The sequence below is a fragment of the Mesoplodon bidens genome, assembly GCF_964165515.1.
Source record: "Mesoplodon bidens genome assembly, chromosome: 1".
Taxonomy (NCBI): domain Eukaryota; kingdom Metazoa; phylum Chordata; class Mammalia; order Artiodactyla; family Ziphiidae; genus Mesoplodon; species Mesoplodon bidens.
The window spans coordinates 109,560,124-109,575,036 of record NC_138176.1 but is presented as its reverse complement, the minus strand read 5'-3'; the positions used below and the strand labels follow the sequence as shown (position 1 = coordinate 109,575,036).

The following is a 14,913-nucleotide window of genomic DNA, read 5'->3' as shown; positions in this document are numbered from 1 at the left end:
ACTCCACCTCATGCTTCTTGCACTGCCCCCTTGGACCCCTCCTAGGCTGGCTGACTCCTATCCCATTCCCTCTCCCCCTGGATTTCCCTAGCGGCTCCTCTCCTCACTTTGACTCTCCCTGGGTAAAACACCTCCTCCCACTGGCCTTGGATTACATGCTGGTGGTGCGCTTGTCTCCCGCGTCTGCGTCCCCAGCCTGGACCGCCCTCTGGAGCGTCAGAAACGTCTCCCCAAGTGCTCAGCACTGGGTTCCGATAGACACCTCAAAAGAAACCCATCCAAACTCAAACTCTGCACAGTCCTTCCCCAGAGCTCTTGTACCTCCCGTGTCCCTCTCGGGGGTTATTGGTTTCATCATTCTCTCAGTAGCCTGAGCTTGGAAATGTGATGCCTGTACCTTCTTCGTCTTTCCTCCAGACCTCCTATGACGGTATCGCTGTTAGAGTGAATTTTTTGAAGGAGAAGTCCAGCATCATGCCCCCCGCTTTGCTCAGAGGTCTTCAATCCCTCCCTCTCCGGGCGTTGCCTCTACCCTCCGAAGTGGTCTTCGGGCTCTAACCAGCATCCTTCCTTCCCTGTCACTCACTTTACATGGCCCAGAACCAGGATGGCATCTTGTGTGTCAACTCCAGTTCCTGCAGAGTTTGGCCTGAAACTCTGTGTCTGGGGGATTCTATGGGGGGCAGCCCAGGAGCAGCAGCCGTTTGGCTGCCATCACTGCCCCCCGCTTCCAGCCCCTGGGCTGGCTGGTGACCCCCAGACAAGCCCCATATGCTTCCCCACCTCTGTTACTGTCATATCTGTCTCCACCCTTGAAAAGCGCTTCTTTAACCTCCAAGTCCAACTTACTTATCCTTCAAGGTTTGACTCGAGTGACAGGGAGAATCCTGAGACCCTCCCCAGCTTTAAGGGATTGATCCGTCTCACAATCTGAAAGTATTTTGTGGGCACCTTCCCACCTGTCTGAGTCTAGTTGGTGTCTAATGGTCTCCCCAGATAAATCACAAGCTTCTAGAAGATGCTTTTGCTTGGTTGTGTGTTTCTGCCCACGCCTGTCAGAGGTCCTCGCGTGGAGTGGGCGCCCAGTGGCTATTTGGACAACAGCTGGGCCGCTCAAGGCCGTTGGGTCAGGCCACCCCCAGGCCACCTGAGCGGGCCTTTCCCCTTCCCGCTGTGCCCATGAACCCGCACATTCTTGGGGCCTCTAAGAAGCACACCCCAAGGGGACTCCAGCCCAAGGCTCGGGGGTCTGGCCTCAGGCCAGCACATCTGGGGGCCGAGATGCATCACACCACCACACGGGACACTCCGCAACAGCCTCTGCTTGGGAGAACTTCAGTAAATGTGTAACTCGACCATGTACCGGCTCAGTCTGTCAGAGGCAACAGCGTGCATCGATCTCCCTGGCTTCCTGGATGGAGGCCCAGCATAAGAGTTGCCTGGCCTGGCGTCTGTCCCTCTAGGCGGGCAGCTGCCTGAGGCTCCCACCCCCATGGCCCGGCGCCGTGATGCAACCCCTCCCCTGAGCCTGAGCACAGGGCGGCCTGGGAACAGCACGGTCCCCACCCTTCAGACATAAATAGGGCCTCAGTGGCCCAGCCAGAGGAAGAGGCCACCCCCGTCTTGGGGACGAGAGCAGAAGGTAAGCGGGAGCCTTCTCCACACCTACCCCTCCCCAGCTCTCTCCCTGCGGGGGGCTTGTCCGCTGTGGGAAGAAAGCTGGGGGCTCTGTTGGGGGCAGGGGAAGAGCTGCTGGAAGGCCACGGCTAAACAGCACCCAGGACGCAGGCGCCAGGGGCCAGTGGTGACCTGGGCTGCAGCGGACATTAGCACTGAAGACGCTGAGGCTGTCTCTTCCCCCAGGCCTGGGCTGTCCTTCTTCTGAGCCCACCCTGGGTCTCACCAGGGGACCTGCTCCCCTCAGCGACAGGCAGGCTGGCCGGGTCCCCCGCACCCTCTGAGCAGGGCTGGGTCCTGCGGGGCTGGCCTGGGAGAAGACTCACTGGGGTCAACAGTCCACTGGGTCCTCTTCTGGCCAGAGGGGCAGCAAGGCTTGTGCAGGCAGTGGAGCTGGGGGGAGGGCAGGCTCAGTGAGCCCGGGGCTGCGTCCGCACAGGGGTCAGGGGAGCGGTGCAGCTCTGTTGAGGCAGTGCTGGCTCTGGTCCCGGGCTCCCTGAGCCTTGGTTTGCTCATCTATAAAATGGAACCAATGGCAATGCCTGGCCTCCCTTGCTCAGGGACTGTGCTATAAATTAAAGCGCTAATACCACCTGAAAGTGCTTCCTAAACTTTAGAATAAACAAAAAAGACACGGTCTTATTATTTTGACTCATGAGTAGTATAGATTAGTGCTTAAGAGTGTGGACTGTGGAGTCAGGGGCTCTGGGTTTGAATAGTAGATCTGTCTCTTACTGGCTGTGTGACCTTGAGCAAGTCTCCGAACCTCTCTGTCCCTCTGCAAAACAGCACTAACCCATTCATTTAGCTACTACTTGTTGAGTACTTGTTGGCGCATTTTGGGGAATGTGGGACACATCAGTGAACAAAACAGAGCAAGAACCTCACTCCTGTGGGATTTGCATTCATTGTTTAGCGTGGCAGTACACGCTAAACAGAAGAAATAAAAGAATAACTCAGTGATACAGAGTGTTGCAGGTGACAAGTGCCATGGGGAAGGGAAAGGAGGGCAGGGGGGGTGAGTTCAGAGTGCCAGGCGTGTCGGGGCCAGTCACAGCATGAAATCTGGTGGCGGCGAGGCGTGGGCAGGAAGGTGGGGCTGCTGTGAGGGTTGGAGGACTTGATCCTTGAAATCGTTAGAACAGCGATCCTCCTTATATATGTCTTAGCTGCCGTCCTCACCATTATCCTTATGCACGGGGCCCTGAGAAGTAGAAAAGCCTAGGAGGAGGGGCTGGTGAAGGGGAGGCCAAGGACGGGTGGGTGGAAGAGAATGGAACCCAAGGAGAGGGCGTCAGGCCAGGCCGGCCGGGTGCCGACTTAGAACCAGGGCTGCAGCCACGGACCACAGTGAGAGCCAGCAGCAGCCTCGGAAATCACCTGAAACGGTGCTGTGCCTCCAGGAAGCCAGCATGGAGCTGCGATTACCTGCCTGGCCCCACCTGGGACCCTCAGGCCTGTCACTGAAGGAGTGCTCCACGCTCGGGCCCCAGCGGTTTCCCCGACGACTTGACTTACTGTGGCCTTTTATATCCTTTTACACGAGACGTCAGCTGGCAACTTGGACCCGCGTAACAGGAAGGCCTATGAAGAGGGGAGAATCTTCTGTCCCTTGTTTCCGTGTCATGTGGTTCCTCGTGAGAACAGTGGGTTGTGTCAAATGCCTTGGAAGGAGGGGAGGCAGGGGCTGAGACCAGAGGTCAAAGTTCCCTTGGCAACTCGGCGCCTAGAGCAGGGCGAGCACACAGTGCGTGGGGGCTGGATGCCGAGAGCAGGTGCAGTCAGCACGCCTGGGGCAGGAATGCACGCTGGCCGGCCGGGCATGGGTGTGCAGGAACCGTCCAGGCCTCAAGGTGACCTGGAGGCGGTGGTCACGTCCCACAGCTCCAAGGAGGCCCAGGCCAGCTCTGGGAGGGCAGCGGGGAGGGAGGGGAAGGCTGAGCAGTAGCCTGCTAGCACAACACACACCCCTTCAGAACCACGACGGAGATGTCATGTAAAAATGGCTAGAACTGAGTGAAGCCGTCCAGGCAGCATTCGTCCTCTCCGTGAGAACCATCACAGAATAAATGAGCAGAGCTGGCCCAGGGGCCTCCTGTCCCAGGGCTTCGGCCCAGTCCCGTGCTCTTGGCCAGAGGTGAGACTGGGGCAGAATCGCATGGCTCTTGAGCCAGAAGGGTGCTGGAGGCTGTCCCGCCCGCCCAGGGTGACCCGTGTCTAGGGAGAGGTTCTAAACCATTGCGGCACATCCGTGTCGCCTGGGAGAACGCGACACAGACGAGTGAGATCCGGCTGTTGGTGGGTGGGGCTTGGCAGGGTGACAGAACTCCTCAGGGATTCCACTGGCAGGGAAGAGGGAGCTCGTGTGGGCTGGACGCAGGTGAGGGATGCCTGGGCTTCCCCGGGCTGAGCCCACGGTGCTCAGTCCCAGCTGCATGTTGAGACCACTGGGAGACTAAAATCCCCTTCCCAGACCCCTCCCCAGGGCCACTTAGCTAGCATCTCTGGGGGTGAGGCCCAGGTTTTCACAGTTTCTAAGGCTTCCTGGGTGAGTCCCTTGAGCACCAGGGGAGAGTAAAGTAGGTTGGAATCGGTGGTCTGTTACATCCTTTCTGTATGACCTTGGGAACATTTCTCCACACCTTAGAACTCCCCTTTGTGTGTCTGCAAAGGAGGGAAACAGTTCCTTCCTTACGCGATCGTGTAACGGTTAGATAGGATGATCTATGGGAAAGGGCTTTTGTGAACTGTCCCGTACCAAATAAATATGAGGTCTCCATTCTTAGATTATACACCATAGCTGGGAAACAAGGGGAACATTCCCCAGAGGATACTACACAGCTGGATTGTTCTTGCCAGGCTGACTTATAACACAGGAAAAACCTCTGTGTGTGTTAGTCTTGTACTCCAAGCTGGTTTACCACCTACCCTGGGGCTTGGAGGCCCACAAAGGCCTGCTGTCTGCCCCACGTTTTGTTCTCTGGGGAAAACTGATAGCCATAACCCTGTGGGCATATTAGCGCCGTGGGCTGCCACAAGTACCACACGCTGGGGTCTTAAACAACGGAAATCTATTTTCTCATGATTCTGGAGGCTGGAAGTCCAAGATCAAGGTGTTGGCAAGGGTGGCTTCTTCTGAGACCTCTCTCCTTGGCCTGCAGGCGGTCGGTCTCCTGGCCGTCTTCTCCTTGTATTTTTGAGCAGTCCTCCCTCTGTCTGTGTTTTAATCTCCTCTTCGTATAAGGACACCAGTCAGATTGGATTAGGGCCACCCTGATGGCCTCATTTAGCCTACACTACCTCTTTAAAGACTCTGTCTCCAAATATAGTCACTTAAAATTTTTTTTTAAATATTTATTTATTTTTATTTTTTTGTTTTGGCCGCGTCGGGTCTGAGTTGCAGCACGTGGGATCCTTCATTGCTGCGAGTGGGCTTCTCTCTAGTCACGGCGCGTGGGCTTAGTTGCCTCGCAGCACGTGGGATCTTACTTCCCCGACCAGGGATCGAACCTGCGTCCCCTGCACTGAGAGTCGGATTCTTAACCACTGGACCACCAGGGAAGTCCCTAAATATAGTCAGTCACACTTTGAGGCACTGGGGGTCAGGACTTTGTTGACGAAAATAATCAATAAACAATCTATATTAGGAATAGAAAACTCTTTGATTTGAGTCAAACGGAGGACTATAGCAGGGAGACACGGATACAGGAAGCACTTGAATTGGGTTCCACCAGGCAACAAAATAGAGGAGGCTTGTAAAGGCAAAAACTGCAAAATTACATAAGCTGTTTGTCAAGAATTAGGATTGGAACTGGCAAGAAGTAAGGGTGTTTGTTTAGCAAGGGTTGGTTGGGGTCCAAAAAGGTTGCAAAGTTACAAGGGGAGACCTTGAGACCATAAGGTTGCAGCTGGCAGCTGCTAGCTGATATTATTTTGAGAATGGCTGGTGGTGTCCTTGAGTCTGATAGAGTTCAGAAAATTCAAGTTCTCAGTGATGCAGGAACATGTCTGAAACCACATCTGCAGTGGCCACCCAGCTCCATTTTGGATAAGCCAGAATGACTTCCCCATATCTCAGTATGTAAACATTTCTCCCATCAACTTCAACATTTGAATTTTTAAATTTTTGCATAAATATCATGATACTTTTTTACTCAAAGTGTTCCTTTCAAAATAAGTTAAAATGTTTCCATATTACTCTTCTGTTAAACATGTAATTATTGACCAAAGCATCATATCACTAATTAGCACAAGGTAAAAATAATATAAGCTACTCATATTCTTGAAGAAAAATGCTTGCGATATTTTGTGAAAACATTTGTTTACATTTTTTACTTGACTTAATGAACCATTTCATATTTTTTCTTTAAAGTCTACAAATGTCTTCATATTCAGGCATCCTCACCACTCTAAACTTTAAACAAAACAAAACCCAAACCCAACCCCAAAATAAAACCCCACGAAAGCACAACTCAGCCCATGACAGTGCAGTTTGCGCCTGGATCATATACATAGATATTTTCCACAGAGCTTTGAACCACTTCCTCTCTGACATTTGTAAGACATGGATGGATTTCTCCTGTGCTGACTGGTTGTAGGGAATATTGCTAGAGGGCATTCAATAATCCTCTTTCACCCTTCACAAAATATTTCAGGGTCCGCAGAAGTGAGCACCCCGTCAGAGATGGCTCCTGCTGGCCTGAGCCTGGGGGCCTCCGTCCTTTGCCTCTTGGCCTGGGCTCGCCTGGCCACTGCAGACCGGGTGTATATACACCCCTTCCACCTCCTTGTTTACAGCAAGAGCAGCTGTGACCAGCTGGAGAAACCCAGGGTGGAGTCACCCCCAGACCCGACCTTCACACCTGTCCCGATTCAGGCCAAGTCGTCCGCTGTGGACGAGCAGGCCCTGCGGGAACAGCTGGTTCGAGCCACCCAGAAGCTGGAGGCCGAAGACCGGCTGCGGGCCGTGAAGGTGGGGATGTTGCTCAACTTCATGGGCTTCCACATGTACAAGATGCTGAGCGAGACGCGGACCGCGGCCAGCGGGGCTGTACTCTCCCCGGTGGCTCTCTTTGGCACCCTGACCTCTTTCTACCTGGGGGCCTTGGACCCCACGGCCAGCAGACTACAGGCGTTCCTGGGTGTCCCAGGGGAGGATCAGGGCTGCACCTCCCGGCTGGATGGTCACAAAGTCCTGTCCGCCCTGCAGACCATCCAGGGCCTCCTGGTGGCCCAGGGCGGGGCCGGCAGCCGGGCCAGGCTGCTCCTGTCCACGGTGGTCGGGCTGTTCACGGCCCCTGGCCTGCGCCTGAAGCAGCCATTCGTGCAGGGCCTATCTTCCATCACCCCTGTCACCCTCTCCCGCTCGCTAGACTTGTCCATGGACCCAGATCTCGCTGCTGAGAAGATCAACAGGTTCATGCAGGCTGTGACGGGGTGGGAGATGGGCAGGCCCCTGACAGCGGTCAGCCCAGACAGCACCCTGCTCTTCAACGCTTACGTCCACTTCCAAGGTAAGGCCAGCCCTCGGGGGGGGCTCTGCCCTCGGCCAGTGCAGGAGGGTGGCAGTTCTTTGTATGGACTTAATGTCCGATGTCTCAGTTCAGCTGAGCAGGGCTGGGCCTGGAGAGGGGCAGGGTGGTAGATACGGAGAAGTACCTGGGGCCACCCTCACGGAGGACGAAGTGGCTGCCCCACTGGGCTCCTTGGATGGCACTGGCCGAGCATCTGCCTCCCCTGCTGCTGCCCTACTATGTGCAGCTACTGCACTGCATCCTTTTACTTTCATCACTGAATTCCCTCGTGATGTGGTGAGAGGTGTGATTTGCCTTTGTTTACCAGTGAGGAAACAGACTCATAGAAACAAAGGGACCGCTCCCGATGGTAGAGCCACAAGCGGGGGTGCCGGGTTCTAAACTCACGTCTCGTGGCCCTGTGGCCCAGCTCCACGCTCAGAAGGGATGGGTTCCTGTCTCTTGAGAAGATCAAGGGTTCTTGTCCTTGAGAAGGTCACTGTCCCATGTAAAAATAACCAGTTTGCTTACATCACTTTCATATTGGGAGAGGTTATTATCAAAAAAAATCCCTAAGACACAGGTTGTTCATTCATTCAGAAACAATCGTTGAGGATGTAGTACTTGTAAGACTCTGAGCTGGCGCCTCAGAGGGGACAAGCAGGGAGGCTGCACAGGCCCCGCCCCCAGCTTGCTGACTGTGGTTTACCAGAAAGCTGGATCCCGCGGGCCAGTGCCTCAGCCCCAGAGTTGCAGGTAAGGTGCTCTGGGAAGGTGGCCCGGGGCTCAGCACACTCAGCGAGGGGCGTCAGCTGGGAGAGGACAGAAGGAAGGCCTGGGAAGTGGCACAAGGCTGCCGGTCAGGGTGAGGAACCAGAACAGGAGCGGCTTTGTTTGGCCCGAGCTCAGAAGGAGAGAATGGGACCAGTGTTAGGCAAGGCCACAAAGATGGGTCAGGGCCAGGTTTGAGACTTTGGATGTGATGCTGGGAGTTTGGAGCTGTGGGTGTCTGGGAGCTGAGTGGCAGACTTTCTGCTCAGAGGTCATCCCTGGCCTGCACTGCGGGGACTGGAGGCCGGGAGAATGGTTGGAAGGTTATGCAATCGCCCGGCAAACTCTCCTGGGAGCAGGCCCTGAGGTCTCAGCTCTGTGAACAGAGCGGTGGGCTGAGGAGGGCTGCGCGTGAGGTGCTATCAGGACGCACAACCTAGCAGAGCCGAGAGACAAGGAAGCAGGTGGTCGGAGGGCAGGGCCGTGGGGACAGGGGAAGGCTGAACAGAGCGCGGTCCTTTCCTTACTCTGACAATATCCTGGAAGGCTGAAAATCTGCAAAGCAAAGGCCTCCAGCCTGCCTTTGGGAGCAGGGGGAAGGTGCTAACCCCAGGAGGGCCCAGGTCCCCGTGCTGACAGGTCCCGGGAGCAGACTCCAGGCAGGGGCCATGCAGCCAGGGGTGGCTGCACCCCAAGGAGGGTGGAGGGGGCCTGTGAGCTCGGCCCGCCGTCCCTAAGAGGAGCCTGGAAGGAGAGCTCAATGCGAAAGGCCTGCCCCCCAAAAGGCAGAGTCAGAGAGCCAGAGCGCCAGAAAGGGCCACACCAGTTTTCCTAACCTGGCGAGACGTCCTGAATCTCTGGATGAGGACAGGGTGCTCTGGTCTCAGTGGCGCAGAGGGCAGCGGGCAGCCACCTTCGTGTCAGACTCCCGTATCCTTTTTGGAGGCAGCATCCTTCTTTCCCTCTTAGTTTGCCGGGGAAAAATTTAGTCCTTCTCTCCCTATACACTAGCAAGCCTCCTGCCAGGTCTGTGGGCCGGCGTGGAGGTCCCCTGGGGAGCCAGAGGACGGACACTGCAGCTCCTCGTGAGCAGCCCTCCCGGAAGCCGACCTTGTCTGTAGACACAGGGCTCCGAGGGTGGAGGATAGGGCAGAGGCTGGGTGCCCTGGCCACTCCCTCCTCACAAGACCCAGGCTCCTGCCCCCAGCTCCCTCCCCCCTCTCTCCTTGGAGACCTCGGGCTCAATAAGAAGAGACCCCTGACTCATTTAAGTCGCCTCTGCTCAGATCTCCAAGTGCCAGGTGCCCCGGGGCCACTCTGCGATGGGCTCATCTCTCAACCTCACCTGTTCTCCCAGGAACAACCACACACTGGGCTGTTCAAGGGGACTGGGATGACCGCAGAGGGAGGGATATGCTGGTGCGCCCCCAGGTGCCAGCGCCTTCAGCAAGCTGCTCAACAACAGCTGAGCCGGCTGGCAGCTCAGCTCCGCAACCCCCATGCCACAGCCCGCCCCTGGGGGTGGCAGGGGACAGGGAGGGCTCGCCCCCCTCAGGGCGCAGCACAGAGGTAGCACGTAGCACTTCCGCTCACATCCACTGGTCACCGGATTGTCTGTCTGTCCCTAGCAGCAAGCAGTACCGAGAAACGTGAAACGATTCCGTACGCTAGTGTAACGGTGGACACGTCATTGAGTGTTTGTCCAAACCTGTAAAACGTCCAGCACCAGGCGTGAACTGTGTGAACTCTGGAACTCTGGGTGACGATGATGTGGCCACGTCGGTTCCTCAGTGTTACCCAACGTACCGTCTAGCGGGGATGCTGGTCGTAGGGGGGCTGTGTGCTGGGGAGGGGGCAGTAGCGGACATACGGTAAAGACCTGCACTTTTCTCGTAATTTTGCCGTGAACTTAAAACGGCTCTAAGAAATAAAGTGGTTCTTCTGGTTTGTTGTTTGTTTTTTAAAGTGAGCATGGCAGAGCCCAGGCTTGGGGCCAGGACAGCTCTGGGTCTGAGTTTACCTGGTTATTAGCGTGGTAGGATCCTTGAGCCGGTTTCCTTTGTGGGCCTCAGCTTGGGGCCTGGTGTGGACTACGCCTTCAACATTGGCAGTTGGTAGATTTTGCAGGAGGAAGAATTGATGGTCGGGGGTCCTGGGGCTGGTGAACTTCGGGGGCCAGGAAAGTACAGAGCAGCCTGGAGCTGGGGCAGGGGCGAGGCTTTGGCGGGGAGGGGGAGGTGAAGGGAGGGGGAGGGGAGGGGAGGGGGAGGGGAGGGGGTTTGCGGCCCAGCCCTGCCTCCCGCCTTCCCTCTCCCGACTCTTCCCTTCCTGTCTCCTGCTGGGTCCCCAGGAAAGATGAAGGGGTTCTCCCTGCTGCCGGGGCTCCAGGAGTTCTGGGTGGACAACACCACCTCAGTGTCGGTCCCTATGCTCTTGGGCACTGGCACCTTCCACTACTGGAGCGACACCCAGAACAACCTCTCCGTGACCCGTGTGCCCCTCAGCGCCAACGCCTGCCTGCTGCTCATCCAGCCGCACCGTGCTCCCGACCTGCGGCAGGTGGAGGCCCTCACGTTCCAGCATAGCTTCCTGACCTGGATGAAGAATCTCTCTCCCCGGTACGGCTCCGGGAAACTGCTTGGACCCTCCTGGGCTGCACCCCTGGAGTGGGGAGCTGCACGGACGGCTCTGCCCGGGCAGTGGGGGGCACAGGTGGGCATGGGCGCAGTGTGGGCCGAGCCCTGGGCACCCAGCGGGTAGGGTGGTGATGGTGCCTGAGCACCCTCCACCCACCAATGCTCCCTCCATCCGTGGACCCAGCTCTTGATTTCTCTTCTCTCTCTGGGTGCAGGAGAGGTAGGGGAGGAGGAGGCCCGCTTTTCCCCATGCTTCCATTTACCCACAGGCTTGGTAGGCCCACGGTCAATATGCCGTCTGAGAGGGGACCTCTGCTGTGTGTGATCCGCTGCATTCCAACAGCTTCCTGGGGACTGACTTTCCAGGAGCACTGGGACCCCTTCAAGAGCCTTGGGAGTAGGCGGGCTTTCTCGGGGTGCTACTCTTGACTCCAGGACTCCCCTAGTTTGCTGCCTGGGCCATCTGTTCCTCTTCCCCTCCACTGGGGCATCAGACTTGCTTACGTATCAGGCCCAGAGCAGCGGGTCCAGAACTCTGTTCTGAGACAGGCGCCAAGGGGCACAGAGGGCCTCCTGAGGGCAACTCTTTTTAAGTCATTTTTTAAAAATTGTGGTAAACACATAACATAGAATTTACCACCCGAGCCATTTTTTAGTGTATATCTCTGTGGCATCAATACCTTCAGATTTTTGTGCTACCAACCATCCGTCTCCAGAAACTTTTCATCTTCCCAAACTGAAGCTCTGTCCCCATTAATCACTAACAACTCACTTCCGCTCCCTGCAGACCCTGGCGACCACGCTTCTACTTTGTCTCTCTGAATTCGACTCCTCTGTGTCCCTCCTATAAGTGGTATCATATAGTATTTGTCCTTTTGTGTTGGGCTTATTTCACTAAGCATAATGTCCTAAAGCCTCACGCACGTTGTATCATGGGTCAGAATGTCCTCCTTCTTTGAGGCTGGATAGTATTCCATTGTGGCATCTGCCACAGTCTGTTTATCCACCCATCTGTTGATGTACACCTGGGTCACTTCCACCTTTTGGCTGTTGTGAATAGTGCTGCTCTGGACATGGGTGTACTGTCAACCCTGTAAGGGTTTGGTGCATCGCTGGAAACATCTACGGGCTCTCAGGGTTGCCCAAGGAAGGCAGAGGTAGTACATGGAGGTGAACTGACTTGACATAAGTGACATGCCCGGCACAGAGGCTGACATGGTACCTTCTCCCCCTCCCACGGGGAGCTCACCACTGAAAGGTAGTAAGACACGACGCGTTACTTTAGAGGACAGCGTTTTAAAATTAACCAGTGAGTTCGCTTTCAATGCAACCAACCTAAAAAAGGAGTAGAAAAAATAGACAACTATTCACATCAACCCCCAGAGAGCACTGTTGTTAAATACTGCACATCCCTCCCACAGAATTTCAAAGAAAATGAAGGTTTTTTAAATTGTATTTGTTGCTGAAAATTTTCCCGAGACACCCTAGATGGGTGAGGCTGGCAAACGCCCCCTCCTTCGGGGACACATGCCACCTGGCTTCCCAGGGTCTTCCGTGAGTCCGGTGTGGCCTGGGGCTTCACAGCAGGAGCTTGGTAACCGTGTGTCATCTCCCCAGGGCCATCCGCCTGACCGTGCCCCAGCTGACACTGCAAGGGTCCTACGACCTGCAGGACCTGCTTGCCCAGACCAAGCTGCCCGCCCTGCTGGGCGCCGAGGCGAACCTGGGCAAAATCAGCGATGCCAACCTCAGAGTTGGAAAGGTACCGTGCCACCGGCGTCCGTGCCTGACGTGGGCTGTGTGTGTTCCCGGAGTCGGGAGGCACGGGTGGGAGGGACACAGAGGCGGCCCAGGGGCAGGTGGAGAGAGAGGAGGGCATGGCCGGGCGGCTGGGGGCCCAGGGTGGCAGAGAAGTGACCAGAGCTCTCTGGGGCTTGCCAGGGACAGCTGGAGAGCGGCCAACCTCTCCCCACATGTTCTGGGCTCTGCCCCGCCTGCCCAGCCTCGGGTCCTCCTCAGATCCTACAGCAGGGTCGGGACCAGGACCCGGGGAGCAGTGCCTCTAGGCCGGCTGCCGGCCCTGCCACACGGCTCCTGGCTTCAGGGACGCGCTTAGCAGTAGACGGACGGTCCAGGGGCACAGGGGGTGACGGACGCCTGCAACTGAGAAATGCCTGCACGCTGGGAGGGAGGGGAGGCCGGGTGGCTCACAGTCCTGGGCCCCGAGCCCTCTGTGCCGAGTTCGCAGAGAGAAGCACCTGCCCGGGACAGCAGGGGAAGGTGGAGACGGGCGGGTTTGGGTGACACTTCAGGGAGGAGCCGTCACATCGCGTGAGTCGGGCCGAGGGCGGGCAGGCAGGCTGGAGAGTGGTCCTCCCCCGGGCCCGGGCCTTCAGGAGCGACCCCCTGGCTCGCTGCTTTGCAGGTGCTGCACAGCGTTCTCTTTGAGCTAAAAGCAGACGAGGGAGAGCAGCCCGCGGAGTCCGCACCACAGCCGGCTGGGCCCGAGGTCTTGGAGGTGACCCTGAACAGCCCATTCCTGTTGGCCGTCTTGGAGCGAGACTCGGCCGCCCTGCACTTCCTGGGCCGCGTGTCCAACCCGCTGAGCGCCGCGTGAGGCCTGCCGCCCGTGTATCACCGCCGGTGTCACCACCCGTCCCCGTTCTCTTCCACGGGGTCCACCTGGGGCCGAGAGCGGCCGCTCCTCCTGGGAAATGCGCGCTGTGTCCCATGAGCATCCTTCTCGGGTGGCTGGGGGGATGCAGGGCCATGAGCCCGTGTTCGGTACAGGCCACTGCTCCTGAAAGAGCTTGAATACACCAGCTTGTTTCTGAAACCGAAAATGGTTTCCTTTTTCATCGAGGACAGAAATCGGGCTTCAAAATTAAAACATCCCTTTCTCATTGCCCCAGGCTCACCTTTGGCTTATTGAGGGTGACGATGACCTGCAAGTGGTCCACGATGCGTTCCTTTCTCTGGGTTTCTGTTTTTCTTTCCCCTAATACTTGTGGTTTTTGAAAAACACATTACAAAAAAACCCACAAGCGTCTGAATGTACGTTAGACTGTAATCCCATGGCTGACTATCCCTCCGTTATTAATAAATGTCTTTCAACAATAAGCAAAAATGAAAAACTCTCTCACTCGGCAGCAGCAGGACAAATGTGTGCAAGGTAGCTGACAGGCTGTACGGACAAAAGGGCCTTTTAGGCTTTGGAGCCGTGTCTGGATGGGGCTTTCATGGAAAGCACAGGCTGTCCTCAGCCTCATCTGGACAAGTTCCAGGTGATGCTGACCAGCTGCGCAGAGGCTGCTGGGAAGCACTGGGCGGCGGACAGCCAGCGCTCGTCCTCCTGGACACCTCCCAGGATTGCTGCTCACACAGTGCCTGGGGTTGGAAGATGGAGAGAGAAATCTTCACCCATGAACGTGGGCACAGCCCTCTCTGTCTGCTGAGTGCCTGGCTGTCCCCCAACTTTCTAAATCTCGGGCAGAGCCCGAGAGGGAGGTGGGCCCTCGCAGGCTGGCCCATGCTGCTCACCCCGATCTGTGAAATGCACGCAGAGCACCTTTGGTCCCTGCCTTCCATGAACACTGAAAGGACTAAGCTGTCTTGAAGCGTGGCCACTATCCATAAGGGCCAAGGAGCAGGGGAGGGAGCCGGAGGTTTGAGGGCTGGGAGTGGGCAGCATCTTTGCTCTGCTTGTAGGAGCTGCCCCGCCCACCCCAGACTGGGCCCCTGCAGCCGCTCTAAGGGCCTGGCTCTTCCAGACAGAACTGTGGCGACGGGGTGGGCGTCTGCTCCTCAGACCACCGAGGCCGGCAGGGGACAGCAGCTCAGCTTCTCTCCCCACACGCCCAAGCCCCCCTCTGTAGTCCAAACACCTCTCCCTAGTTTCGATGTCAGGGGAGACCGCTGTCCTTCCCAGCCGTCCAGTCTGCTGCACCGGGCACATGAGAGGCGTTCCAGAGACGGGCGGCGGGGCAGGAAGCCCAGCTCCAACACTTACGAACTGCTGTGTGCCCCAGATCCAGCTCCTTTGCCTCTCTGGGCCTCCCTGCCTTTATTTGTAAAATGGGAAACACCTGAATGAATAACTGAACAATAACCACCAATACGTCAATGGCCCTCAGTCCACACAAAGGTCACAACCTCCCTGTCTGGAAGTCCTGCTCCACAAAAGTACGGCAGGAAGGGGGGTGCCTATCTGTGCGCAGCTGTGGCAGGCTAAGTAATGGCACCCAAAGACACCCAGGTCCCAACCCCTAGAACCTCTGAATGTGACCTTAGATGGCAAAGGGGGCTTTGCAGATGTG

At 56.7% G+C, this 14,913-nt stretch overlaps 1 protein-coding gene across 1 annotated transcript; it reads left to right on the top strand.

Moving 5' to 3' along the window:
* The first annotated feature begins 1,542 nt into the window (after nt 1–1,542).
* On the top strand, nt 1,543–13,782 carry AGT (angiotensinogen). Its single transcript, XM_081225645.1, has 5 exons — nt 1,543–1,642; nt 6,333–7,190; nt 10,312–10,579; nt 12,215–12,359; nt 13,023–13,782. Exons 2-5 carry the CDS (start codon nt 6,362–6,364, stop codon nt 13,212–13,214), a joined length of 1,434 nt encoding a protein of 477 aa, XP_081081771.1. The 5' UTR covers nt 1,543–1,642; nt 6,333–6,361; the 3' UTR covers nt 13,215–13,782.
* The last annotated feature ends 1,131 nt before the right edge of the window (nt 13,783–14,913 follow it).